The 14,610-nt window shown below is 38.5% G+C and overlaps 1 protein-coding gene across 1 annotated transcript in view; it reads left to right on the forward strand.

Moving 5' to 3' along the window:
• Window positions 1-14,610, forward strand: part of SV2C (synaptic vesicle glycoprotein 2C) — a 117,520-nt gene that overhangs the window by 22,752 nt on the left and 80,158 nt on the right. The window contains exon 2 of the mRNA XM_014965068.1: window positions 3,558-4,259. Within this exon, the coding sequence (XP_014820554.1) occupies window positions 3,680-4,259 (580 nt within the window). The 5' untranslated portion in view covers window positions 3,558-3,679. The remainder of the gene's footprint in view (window positions 1-3,557; window positions 4,260-14,610) is intronic.

The following is a 14,610-nucleotide window of genomic DNA, read 5'->3' on the forward strand; positions in this document are numbered from 1 at the left end:
ATAGTTAGTATCCAGTGTCATTAGTCTTTCATGAGTCTTCTCACGGCTTATGTTAAGCAAAAATGTCAGAAAACTCACTCCCGAAAGACTTACATCTCATAAATTTACATCTTCATGGGACCTCACTGATTTATTTTGTAATGTCCGACCTTTATTTTAGATGTAAGACAATGTGTACAAAGTGGTCACTGTACTGAAATTTGTATAATAGAATGGGAAAGAATAAATATTAGAGCTAACAAATAATTTGATTTTTTCTTGGTGCATGAATCTTTAAATGTTTTGGAAAAAAAAATTTTGTAGATATTTCTTGAAACAGTATTTTTATTTCAGATGAAATCAGCATTTATATGGGATTTTTTTTTTTTTTTCATTGAAGGAATTGAATAGGAATATGGTGTTTAGTTTAGTGAAAGTGAGCAGGCCTGTTGGGTAAGATGTTTCAGTAAACAGCTGGACTCTCCTCTGTGCTTTTGCTGCTTTATGCTACTCAGGTAGTCAGTAATCCTGTTACTTACTTGAAGTCAATCAGTCTAACATAATTAAAAGGGTGGGGAGCTATCATGCATGGGCTGTAAATAATTCCTCTTTGTACTTACCACCCTTAGGCAGGGATTTCAGTTCACTGAGAAAGCAAAGCTGTTTAAAAGAACGTTGTTCAAATTAGGTGTGCTGCTTGGAAACTTTGGCAAGATAAAGAGAAACTTCTGATTTTATACTCAGTACATCTTTCTGCCTGCCCAGGCAGAAATTGGACTTGGTCTATGTGCAGGTTTTTGCTGGCAGAGTTATGTTGTTAATGAGTGTGAACAGATGTAATTCCTTATTGACATACCTGGTCTATCATAAGCTACAGGGTAAGCTCAGTTGCTTTTGCAAATTTGTGGTTTTAAAGTCAGCTGAACTCATGAGGTAGGTGTACTATAGAAGTGCAAGGCATGGTTTTGACAGCATTGGCAAAACACTTATGTTCATTCAGTATTCATAAACTTCTGCTGTCTTCTGTCCATAGACATACCCTACAGTAAAACGGAATTAAACAACTAAAAATCCTTAAAAGAAGACTGCACTCACTGGAAAAAACAACAACAATAAAAACAACAAAAACAAACAAACAAAAAACCCCAAACAAGCAAGCAAACAAAAAACCCTCCAACAAACAGTAATCTAAGAATTAGAAGAATTCAGAGTTTAGGTTAAATAGGGTGCGTGCACACTCTAAAATAATCTAAACCAGTCAAAATCTAGGAATGCGTTGTAGTCATTAACCCTCAGAAGAGTACCTGTTAAGGGACCATGAAGTTCTTGAGAGCATTTGTAGAAGAATACAACAGCCCCCATGAATGTTGCTCATCATGTTCAATAACAGCACACAGATATTGTAGTCACACACAGGTAACAGTAAGGACCAGATGCCTAATTCCCTGCACAAAGTATAACTTCTAAGGAGCCCCTTGAAAACTGAAAAGCTGTAATTAGAGAAACTGCCTTGGCATAAAAGATTCACCAGGATGACCTACTTAGAAGGATCGTCATGTACCTAAAATCAGGCTACACTTTTCAGTCATAAATATTACATCCTGGCTTTTTTAAGGCTGCATTTCTCTTCCAGTAAATGCTTCAGTTTGCATTGAATAGCTGAATAGTGCCATCGCATCTGATTTCTCTGAGAAACATCCAGAGTGTATGAAATTAGAGACTAAAAATAAAGACATTTTTCACTATAGCTGAATTTCTACAATCATTATAAAGAAAACCAGGGAGATACCTTTTAGCTTCTTAAGTCATATTACCTGCATGTCTGTGCAATTTTAGGGTTGGTTTTCTTTTATCAGAAGTGCATCATGTCCTTAGTTTATCTAATGCAGTCTGTAATTCTACCTATCCCTCAGCATAGTATCAGTCTTAAAACTGGTGCCTGGAATATACTACTGGGGACAGTGTTTAGAACTGAATGAGTAAAAGCTTCTCAAAGCACTACCCTGGTCTTCTCCCATGGAGCTTGAGGGGGTCAGTTAGGACTGCTTTAGCAAGGGGAATAGGAAATTCAGAAATTTCCAGCCATTAGTTCTTACTCCTACAGTACATCTCACTGCCTCCTTACTGGTAATACTGCAGCTTTTTCTGAGGCTGTACTGGAGAACAGATCATTAAAATGATCATAGTTAAAAATAACCTTTTCCCCAAGCTGGAAGTAGAGGGTGTTTTCTTGAAAGCACTGCTACGTAAAATTTATCCTGCTTTCTCCCAGAGGTGAGGCTTCTGCAATCTTGTTGCGGTGCCCAGACTCAGCTCCCCTTAACTTCAGACACATGAGTAATGGTGCAGTTTTGTAATTGATTTCAGCTGTTCTGGCTATGGACCGTTGCCAATGAAGGTTCCTGCGTTTCTTCCCTCCCTCTGCTTGCAACTGCTGCCGTTTCTTTCTACTACCCCTAGAGATCACGTTGAAATGTCATGAGCAAATTGCCTTGCTGATATGCCTGAAAACTGCCCAGAAAAGAATCATAGAATCATAAAATCATATGGGGTTGGAAGGGACCTCTGGAGATCATCAAGTCCAACCCCGCCACTGGGGTGGGTCTACCTAAAGCAGGTTGCACAGGATCTTGTCCAGGCGGTTTTTCAATGTCTCCAAGAAGAAAGAATGGTATGGAGAAGGGAATGGTTAGTCTTTGGTCAAATAGGCTAGCTGCTCCTGACTCGTTGTGTCTGCACTTGTGATCCTGGGGCAGCATAAAGGAAGAAATGGAAAGGTACATCAAGGGAGCAGGGAGAAGGCCTGGGACAAAATGTCTTGTTGCTTTCATGTAGCCAGGCTGGTGTGAGCTCATGCCAGACTAACACTCTGGGATGAGTTACCTGATGATATGCAGTTGCTCCAGGCTGCCTCTACTGTCACTGTGGGTAGGGGAGAGTGGGATGTGTCTGTCAGTGATTTAGGTATTGGAAATTTCCAAAGCCTGAAGATGAGACCACTTCCATCCACTCAGCTCCCTGTGCTGATTTTTTTGAGTGGGACTACATGTTGCTAAGACTCAGCGGGAATGCACTGTGAATGAATTGGCCAAGTTCAGTAAGCTTTGAGAGACTGGTACAGATTCAGGAATATTAACTCCTTACAAGGTTTGTGTAAGTGGAATCCTAGGCAGAGAACAAGTATGCTGTGTTAATTCACTGGAGAAAAGCTAATATTTTTAGCCTTTTATTTCATAGGAGGGAGTTCAAATAGGGAAAGACACTGCAGACAGAGTTGATATGATGTATGGTGTATGGAATTGTTTGTTTTCTTTCAGAATAAAACCTGGTATCCATTGAAAGACTAGAGTGTAATAAATTTCAGTCTGAAAACCAGTAGATATATTAAATTTCTCTTCAGAGTATTTTCCTTGTAATCTGGGATATTTCCATCTCTGAAGAAAATCCAGGTTTGTACATTTGAAGCCCTGAACTGTGTTGTCTGGTGCTTACATGAAGGATTTGTATGATACCATATCAGTGTGAAGAAGCAACTAAGAAGGAACAAAGTATAAACTTTTTCCTCTCATATTTTTCAGGTTGAAGATTACGGCTTCACGTGTATTTGGACGACTTCTGCTGATGTCCAACACACAATAGATGCTCTAAACAGTATTCAGCAGGCCCCTTTTGCAGCATAAAAACAAACCTTTGAGACAAGATGGAAGAAACATACAAAGATAGGACTTCATTAGTGAAAGGAGCAAAAGATATTGCCAAAGAGGTGAAGAGGCAAGCAGTGAAAAAAGTGAATAAAGCTGTTGACAAAGCTCAGGATGGCTACACGCAGAGGTCCTACAGCCGGTTCCAGGATGAGGAAGATGATGATGATTACTATGTCCAAGGAGGAAATTATGGTGTAGAAGCTAATGATGATGAAGGCTCAAGTGAAGCGACTGAAGGGCATGATGAAGATGATGAAATTTATGAAGGGGAATATCAAGGAATTCCCAACATGGGGCAGGGCAAGGATGGCATGGTGGCCTTAGGTCAGCCTATGCGTGATGAATATAAGGATCGTCATGAACTGGAAACAGAGAGGAAAGCTGATGAAGAAGAGCTAGCGCAACAGTATGAACTGATAATACAAGAATGTGGCCATGGCCGTTTCCAGTGGGCACTCTTCTTTGTGTTGGGAATGGCCCTAATGGCTGATGGGGTTGAAGTTTTTGTGGTTGGATTTGTTTTGCCCAGTGCTGAAACAGATATGTGTATACCCAATTCTGGATCAGGATGGCTTGGTGAGTAAAGTCTTTGTCTTGGTGTTATTTCAAGTGTTGCTTACAGTATGCTTAAATATGTATATGTCAACACCAATGCTTACATAAGAATATGTTTGTATTGACTATTAATAAGCAATCCACAAAACGCATTAACAGTTAATACAGATTTAATATTTTGTTTTCATATACAAGAGTAGGCATCCATGTGAACTAATAAAAAAAAATTATACAGGATTAGTAAAGGCATAAGAGAGGGGACAGAAGCCAGCAGGACAAAAGGCTGAAGGTGAGCCTGGGGTATGCCTTTTTGCATCTGACCTGTTGACGGGGATGGGCTGTGTCTCATCCAGTTGCCTCTCCTGTCCCATGGTGTGGTGTGGCAGGCAGGCTGGCTGGCTGAGCCAGCCCTGTGGGACTCGGGGAGAGCAGCAGCCTTGTGAGCAGGTCCCTGCTTGCCCTCCCTGGGCATGCCCAGGTGCAGCAGATAAAGTAAGGCTTTCATGGGCCAGAGCTGTGGAGAAAGGGTGTAGAAATGCTTCCCCAAGGAAGAGGGGACATGAGAGTGTGGGGGCTTGGAACGTGTTAGAAAACTGAATATATGTATGTAGATAAGCATCTTGGGCCTGAAGGACCCAGGCTATTACAGAAAAGGAGGACTTATAAAATATTTAGGAACTTTTGTCTCCTGGCAGATGTACTGTTTGTTCCTTGCTTCTTTACAGTGCATAGTTCTGTTGCAACAGTTTTATTTTAACTTAGCTCATTTTCCTGATTTTATTCCTTTGGTCACCATCAATTAGGAGGACCCTAAGATGCCAACTGCATCAAAATTAGATTCAGAATTTTAAACAGCACAAGGCTGTTTGTGCTATTTAAATTACACAGAGGCTTTCTTGGTAGACTATTAAGACCATGGCAGGTTGGATTCCTGACATACCAATACTAGGAGTTTGGCTCTATAGCTTTCAATAAAGTGGACTGTAGTCAGCCTCATTTATATCTGTAAGCCTCCTTCCATGTCAGAGGATCATGAGTGGAAACAAGAGCTGTATTCTCAGATGGCTGAGTCCTTTGAGGAATTCCTTTGAGGAATTCCTTGCCATTTGATCATTTGTTGTTAGAAATGAACTACTATGCCTATTAGTACAGTGCAGAGACTAAACTTCTAATAAAAGAAATTAAATTATCTAAGTTTTTATTGTTAAGGAGGCTGTATGCAAATAATCTATTTAGTACTGCTTGTTTATACAAATTTACAGACATCCTGTTTGTCATGCTTGGACTCGTCGGTTTTCAGATCTATTTCTTACAGAAAGAAGGTACATAAACATGTCTATTTATGGCCACTTTGGAGCTCTATATGTAATTCAAAGAGTAGAGAGAAAGAAGAGAAACCAAAACAACCCAGAAAGGTATCTCGAGGTGAATGTTACCATGTTAGTGCAGACGGCAACACAGAATACATTTTATAAAAGCTGTGTATGGTCAACTTGCTTTTATTATGATTTTGTTACCCATTACTTGGCAGTTGAGGACATCTTAAACTCCACTCGTCAATTTTTATAAGTCTTCTCTGTTGCTGGTACAAAAATGATGGATCTTAACCCCATTTTTTAATTACTGATAACACTGTTTGTTTTACACAGGCACCTTCCCAGCAAATTGGATGGTCAAAGCTGTCTTTGTTCTCCAAGATGATAACAATATATGGGTAGCCACCAAATCTCTCTGCAATTAGATCATATGGGGTTAAGGGAAAGAACAAGGTTATGCAACATTAAGAGGGAGCTTCATGATGCTTACACTTTCAAAAGCTAGCTGATCTGCAAATGCAGTTCCTTCCACTTACATTAAATGTTAAACTGGGAAGTGAATCTTTTCATAATTAAGACATTCTGAACACTTTAGCACTCCTGGCTTCTCTGATTGTCAAGTTATGGGTGTGGAGAAAATGGCTGCAATGCTTTTTCTTAGTTATACCTTCTAGAGAGAATAAAAATTTGTGGGAAAATACATTAATATGTTATATTTTCTAAAAATAGTGTTCCATTTAAAAAGTTGCAGTAAGTATTATAGAGGTGTCTGGAATTGTGAGTGGGAAGTATTGTCCCCACACTAGCAAGTAGCCATGAGGATTTGCAGCCACCTGTTAAAGTCTGACCCATACCAAGAAGAGGGTTGGGCAATTCCCTGTCATTAGATTTCTTCTGATGCTTTCTTGACATACATTGGGATGACTCTGTCAATATTTAACTAAGATTTAGTACAGAAGCTGTTAAATACCTCATAGATAGATACATCTATGTGTGTGAGTATGTATATGATGCTTGCTGAAAAAATCAAGGAAACAATTCTGGAAGGCTTAGGCATGCAAGCAATGTATTCTCATGCCTCAAATACAGAATTTGTAATGTATATCCCCGTATATTCCTTTTGTAATAATATAACACTAGTCTTTGTATTGTGATATTAAAAAAGAAATGATTCTGTGCTAAAAGATTAACATACAGAAGCAGGAAAGAACGGAGATAAGCAGTTTCTTTCCAAGTGTGTATTGAAGGCACTGCAACACATGCTGTTTTTATCAATTGTTTCATAAAAATGATATTACTTTCCCATTGCTAATAGAAATACATCATGGGCTGCAATTCATCAGTACACTGATGTACATACTGCTTATAACCAGTGTAGACATACAGTCTTTGCAGACAGCCTAGCCTTAATTCCAGTGATACAAAATACTCATCATGGCAGTGAATGCTTACTGAAAGCATTTTTATGTGATCATAACTAGGCCCTCACAGCCATGCATTTCAATTATTTTGCTGTTGTGATTTCACATCATAATTACATCCTAACTGGGGTCTTCCAGACAGGCATAATTTTTTTTCATTATTATAATTCCATAAGCCAGAGGGCTTTAATGTCGTTAGAATACTAAAGTCATGGGACCAGTGCTAGGAATTATAAGGTGGAATTGGCACAGATACACAATATTTATTTTCCAAGCAATTTTCTAGACTGTTAAGAAACACACTAAGAACATGTTAATTTGCCATTGAAAAAGGACTCATTGACTCAGTTATAAAAGCAGATTTCTCAAAAATTATGCCATGATAGTTTTCTAGGCTACATGAGCTAATTAAAAGCATGTGACAATATTCATAGAGCTTCCCTGTTGCATTTTTTTTTTAATTTACTTGCACCAGGGCAGTTTCCCAAATTCCATCCCTATTGACCTTTGTGTGAGCTTCATATTACTGTTGATTGATCACTAGCAGCATTTCAGAGCCCATAAAGTCCCGTGATGAAAGCGCTAATCAGGATCATGAACTGTTTTCTCAATGCCTTTTAAGTTAAATAATAAAATAATGTGTTTTTTATCTCCAAGCCAATGTTTTATTAAAAATAAGGAAGCTTAAACTCTTCCAACATTATAATGATATGTCACTATGCGTGAGGGAAAGGTTTCCTTTCGCTACTCTATAACCTGTACTTGTCAACTCCTGCATGTATGTGGATCCATGTTGATGACCTCTTGGGTTCTGGCACCAGTATGGCAGGATTGTACCTTCATGAGACAGGTTGTAGGCTCAGACCTAAAGACATTGTTTTAACTCTTTTCCTGCTTGCATCTTACCCCTTCGGTTTTACATGCAGCTCAGAACTGGACAAATTTTAGGTTAAGCCTCAGGGCTCTATTTGGGTGTACTTTTCTGTATAATTTTGTTTCTATGTCTTTGCGTAGAGATTGTTATTAAGTTATATAATTTTTTTCTATAAAATTTAAATTATGAAATAATGAAACATTCTTTTCCCTAAGCTAGGCAAAGCTAGCCTTTCCCAGCTATATCTGTTCTGAAAGCCATGCCTCTGCTGACCATCTTCTCACTGGTTCTTCCATGGGACATGTAACTGCACACCTTCATGGCAAGACACTTGACAGCAGCATTGCTGTCACCATTGCTAGCAATAGGTACAGGTTGGCTCCTCCTTGACTGGCTCATGATGCCAGTCTTCATGGCACCAGCTGGCACATTTTTCAGACAGAAACCTCCATCCCTTTTTTGTACTTTATTTCCTCAGCACCAGAAAGAAAAAAAATCATATGAAGGTCCCAGGATTAACTGATTATCTTCTTTACAATTTTTTTTGCATTCATGCCAACAAAACCTGAAAACTGGTTAGCCACCCATATACTTTGACTGCGATCCTTTCCAGAGGCCAGCCATTCCTCATTGCTTCCTGGTAGTCTGCCGAGTCAGTTTTGAATCCATGTGTCATCCCCTCTATGAAGTGTAGACTGAATGATCTCTTGAGCATGAACAGCCTTTTTTTTTTCTGTATTACTTACCATCATGTTAAGCAATGTGTTACCCAAGTCCTTGGCAAGGGCTTATAAAAAATACAGTAACAAAACCAGAAATAATCTTTATATGTAAACGATCTTAGTTGATGAGCTATACAGACAGTTTCTTCTATCTAAAAAGCTCAAGTATCATGGTAAATCACTGGGCTGATAATGCAGATATTGTGAATGTGAATAGCAACAAACAGCCTTGGAAATCAAAGGATTTTCTGAAACTCCACATTTAGTGTCAAATAATGCCTTGATGTAGGAGTTTTCTGTGATATTACCAGAATTTAATAATTACATTTTGTATAATTTTTGTAGGAAGAATAGTATCGGAGGTATTAACTAGGTATTTTGGGCTGATGTCATTTCAGCCTGGTTCAGCAGGCATACTCCTATCGCTTCTGCATTGGTTGCCAATTTGCATATTAGCTGGTTTAATGCTATGCTTCTTATGTCTGCTCTGTATTAAAATCTATGAAACATAACCCAGCATAATTCTTATCCAGACAGTTCTTCCTTCTACATGGGAGAAAGAGCTCCCTAGAGGCTGAGTAGTTGATGCAAAGTGCTTATAAACTCTGCTACGAATATCAGATGGTTACCGAATTCTCCCCCCTCCCCATCCCAAGTTTAAAAAACTACTGGCTTGATAGATCTTTGCTATTTAATTTCTTTCTTCTTTTGCACTGATCATTTTCAACAACTTTTTATTCAACAAATAACCCTCCATGAAATTTACCAATGACAAACGTCCTTCACCTGGGACAGAATCACTGATACACGCTAGACACTGATCTGCTAGGTTAGCAGACAGAAGAGGATCTAGGGCTCCTAGCCGGGAACAAGTTGCACATGGGTCCTTGCAGCCCTAAAGGCTAACTGCATTCTGGGCTGCATTGGCAAGAGTGGCCAGTAAGTACAGGGAAGTGATTATTTTCCTTTCTCAACACAGTGAGACCACACGTGGGATTCTCTGTCTTCTTGTGGAGCAACCTGAAAGAAGAGATTAACAGATTAGGGCAAATCCAGTAAAGGATCAGTCAGGTGGTTAGAGGGCTGAAATATATTATTTAGCCTGGAGAAAAAAGGGTCTAGGAAGGGATCTGCCTCTACTGTTTGGTGATGTAATTGAGGAATGCTATAGAGAAGGTGGAGTCAAATTTTTCTGAGAGGGGCAGAGGAGGTTGGAAGTTGCAACCAGGGAACTTCTGGTATAAAAAAAAGTTCACAGTGAGGTGGTCAACCACTGAGAGACATTGCACAGAACAGCTGTGGTGTTAACTGAAGGCCTGAAGCAACAGGATCTAGCTCTGAAGGTAACCCTGCTTTTACCAGTTTGGACTAGGCGCTCTCCAAAGGTCCTCCCAGTCCAAGTTTTCATTATTTTGTAAATTAAACTTCATATAACTAAAAGACATATTGCAGTTGTTACACTTGATTAAACTTTTAAAGGAAAGACTGTTCTGAACTCATGGGTCATACACAGGCTTGTTGGTCTAAACACAGACTAGAGTCTAAATTCGTTTAGGCAGGATCATATAGCTTGAGCTATTTGTTCTCCTGATAGATTATCTCTGGATCTGGCAGAAATCTGAGAGCACGCAACAAAATGTTGGTGAATAAAGGACTGCAGGATCGGAGTCTGACAGGATGACTTTCTACATATCCACACATCTATATGCCCGGTGGGATTCTCACTACATCAGTGGGCACCTCACTACATCACTAGACACCTTGTACACATTCTTAGAGACATAAATATATGGAAAAATTTGGAATCAAAATGTCAGTTCTCAGACTGCGGTTTCCCTTTTGCACGTTTGGATACCTTTCCTTCAGGTGACTTGTTGCTGATGTGCCAAACTTCCCTTTTAGAGAGATTCCTCTTGATGTGGGTGTTCAAAATAAAGTGATCTTATGCAAAATTTTATGTTCAGTTTTCTTTGATGTTCAGTGCCTATAATATTCCTTTGTTTTCCTGTCTATTTAGTAGCTATAAATTCTCTGTGTAGGCCAGATACTTAGAGACATTGGAGGGTGGGAGGAGCTTTCTTGGGATTGCTAATCTTTTTGAGGACCAATTTAATATGAAAGCTAAAGATTTTGTCTTTTTTAATTGGGGGTTAAATAAACATTTTATCACAAGCTTTTTCTTTTTTTGCCAATTGTAAATAAATGTACTTCCAAAGCTTGAAAAAAGGCCAAGAAAACGAAATGTATTGATTTTAACGATTGATTAAGGTTACTCCTGTTTGTGAATTCAGTAAAACTGTTTTAAACCACCCTCATTTACGCTAGGTTATATTACACTTATGGCTTAACTGAAATTCTACCTTCAGGGAGAAGTCCAGAATTCAAAGACTGAAATCTGGGGAAGTATAATACTGAGCAGTGCATCTTCTGTTTTGCATTTCTTCTTAAAATTCAGACATCTAATAATTTATTTCAAAACATAATCTACTTCAGGTGTTATGGCTTTCACTTATCTACTCAATTCCAGCGATACTTAGTTCTGACAGCATGGTTCATCCGTATACCATCATGTGTAAGACACAAACAGTTAACCATAAATTTGACACTTCTTTCCTTATTAAAAGATCTGAATTTTAATAGATTGTCACAAAATTGTCCTTACACAGCAGTGAGTAAAATTTCTTCTGCTGCTGTAAGTAGGCATCTGCGTATAGCACTGTTATTTTTTGTTGTTAAATAATACTACAGGTCATTAGATACAGGTGGGGTTTATTGCATTTTCTGGTATAGAATATGCTGGGAGAAAGAGAGTGTCTTCTCGCTATATTCCAGTTTTTAGCAGGGTAGCAGATTTGTGATAGTATAATAGGCCACAAGTGATGGAAAATAAAGGAAAACTAGACTGCTACTCTGTATTCTACTGTTAGGTGCAGTTAGTAGGTGTGGTCTTACAGAGCTGAAACTTCCAGGGGAAGTTCCGTATTTTTGTTATGCAAAGTATGTTGAAGTTGTGGGGTTTTTAAATTTTTTTAGACTTTGGGGACAGATGAAAAGATTTGGAACTGGTTTTTTAGTGTGTACTCTTGGTCATGGTATAAATTTTATTGAAGAGAGCACAGATGTCAAAATGTTAGGTACTTATACATGGGTCTGAGCATTACTGTATTCCCAAGAAACGCATCTAGGTTAAGACTGCTTACTGCTGCCATAGCAGACCTTTGAGTGTGAGGAATCTCACTGAAACAACAGTTTACTATTAACTGTGGTAGTAAATCTTTAGCAGTGATAGAAAGATTTGGAAAAAGAGCTGCAGCCATTGAAATGTGTGCTAAATATTCCGGAGCAAGGTGAAAACTGGCGGTAGGATTAAAATCTTATTTCATCAGAAGGAGATGCCAGAAATACAAATGCCATCATGCATGCTGTTCACCTTTGTAACAGTTCAGTTCCCTTTCAATGACATGGTGCTTTTTCTGCTTGCCTTCCAAACACAATTATTTGAGGGAGAAAAATTAAGAGACAGATCCTTATCTGTTCTAAGCAGCTACATTATGTGGACCAGTAGAAATGGTGGTTATGTTTATTTTTCTTTTCTGAGGGGGAAAAAAGGGACAGAGGAGAGAGTATGCAATGTAATTTTTGTCTGTTGCAAACCAAACTAAACCCATATCACACAGAGTATCAGGGGCTTGTCATGAGACAGGAACTGGGAGGACAGATTTGAACCATTAATAAAAGTCTGTGTATTAAGTCCTCTGTGCTGTTTCAGGCTACCATTATAAGCCAGTATTTAAGGTGGGTCACAGCCGCCCTTGTTTTCTGAGGATGATGTACCCAAACCATCTCATTGAAGCTGATGCTAACAGGGACAACAGTATCACAATATCAAATGTTTTTCCTTCTTCAGAATATTCCTGCATCCAGCTTTACTGAGGAATACAAGCTATCAGACACTGCTAACTTACATGTTCACTCTTTGCTTTTAAGAGGTTCACCGGTTAGCCTGGGGTTAAATGTACTATTTCCCTTACTCAATACCCAGTTTCAGTCATGCAGTTTTAAACTAAGTAACACACTCAATACAAGACAAGGTGAAATGACAACATTGAAGTTCATAGCTGAGAGCTTTGCTGTTTGTATGCATTTCAGCACAGCCAAATGCTGTTTTAACTAACTCATCTTTTGAGAGCTCTGAAAGTAATGTAATACTTACTTTTTAGTTCAATGGACCTAACTACACTTGCATACCTTGGAATAATTTCAGAGACCATTCTGTGTGCATACAGCTAATAGAGTAGTGTCCTGGTTTCAGCTGGGAAAGAGTTAATTGTCTTTCTAGTGATTGCTGTGAAAGGAATGTCAATAATACCTATTGGTTTTAGTTATTAAAAGTAATGTTTACACCATTCAAGGACTTTTTTCAGTTTCCCATAGACAGAATGATGGAGTGGCCAATGAAATATTCCATACCATAGATACCATGCTCAGTATGTAAGTGGGGGTTAGCTAGGAGGCAGGAATCCATGATCACTGTTTGGGACAGGCCAATTCACTTGTGACCTGTGACCCGCATCATTATTGTTGTTATTATTGTTATTTTTCCTTTTCTGCTATTGTTTCTATTAAGCTTTCTTTATCTCAACCCATGAGGTTTTTTTATCACTTCCCCTCCTTTTTTCCCCCTTCTTCCCACCCTTTCTGGGGAGGAAAAGGCAAGGGGGATGAGAAAGCAACTGTGTTTAACCCCAGTTGCCAGCTGGGGTTAAACCACAAGTATTAGCTCACTTTTAGAGCAAGACATTTGTTGCCAGAGTACAATGTTTCTTCAGGCTATGCTTGCTTCAGCTGAAGTCAATGAGTGCAGTGGGTGTTGGTAAACTTGCTTTTATTTAAATGATGAAATATACAGCCTGCAGTTGGGATAATGTATGTACTTGTGAAGATTATATGAGTAGCCAGGAAGATACTTGTACATTTAACACCTTACATGCATTGTGCACAATGTGCAAATATGCCTGTACTCTTTATTTGCACATAAAAATAAAGCTAAATAATTATGCTTTTGTATTTATCTCCAAATCTGTATCTTGGAGATCGTTTGTGTCTAAAATAGTTAAAAGACAGTGGGCTGTTTTTCTGTGCACTGCAGGTTATATTCTGGTTCTGCCTATCCTATAACAGATCAGTGATTTCACCATTTTTGTCACACAAATTTATAATCTTCCAAAAGTGTCCAAAAGAAGGAAACACCTCCCAAAGGAAAAGCCTGAGGGCCATGGTGATTTCACATGTTTAATTTGGCTGTCACCTCTACTTTTTTGTCCCTCTCAACTGCTATGGGATCGCTGGGTGATGACACATCACTTCTTAAATCAATGTGTCAAATTGAATTTTTTTAACCAAACTGAACATCTTAAATATGATGATGCACTCTCTTCAAAGTCCCTGTTTGGTTAATTCTGCAATGTAGTTGAGTTATGATCTGCAAGCTCTCATTTATAGAAATGTTCATCTTCATTATTTGTGTATTTGTAGCTCTGAATTTTTCATCTTGCATCAAATGTTGAGCTATGAAATGAAAGAGAGGATGTATGAGCTCCTCAGCATGAAAAAGAAATATTTTCACAGAGAAAGTGTTAACGACCTTCATTAAGACATGGAACGAACATAATTTAATGGCTTTTTGTCACAGCTGAGTAAATGTCTTCCTGTGCTTTTTATCCATGGATTTAATCAATCAAGGATTTTAGAACCTTTCAAACTTTGACTTGTCTTGTATCTTATACTATCAGTACTTCGAAGAATTGGAATCAAATTGTATATTGTCATAGATATGGTTTGAGATAGCTAGTTATTTCAGACCTTTGGTTTACTTAAGGGAATGTCAGTGCTGAAAAGTATGGAACGCAATTAATTCTTTACTCTGCCTGCCTTCTACTGCAGGTGTAATTCTTTCCTTGCAATGAGTATATCTGTTCTCCTTGTACACACCTAGTTCCCTTGTTTGAAGTACCAGTTTGGTAAAATATGAAATATCAG

Source organism: Calidris pugnax, unplaced genomic scaffold (assembly GCF_001431845.1).
Source record: "Calidris pugnax isolate Ruff unplaced genomic scaffold, ASM143184v1 scaffold273, whole genome shotgun sequence".
NCBI lineage: Eukaryota > Metazoa > Chordata > Aves > Charadriiformes > Scolopacidae > Calidris > Calidris pugnax.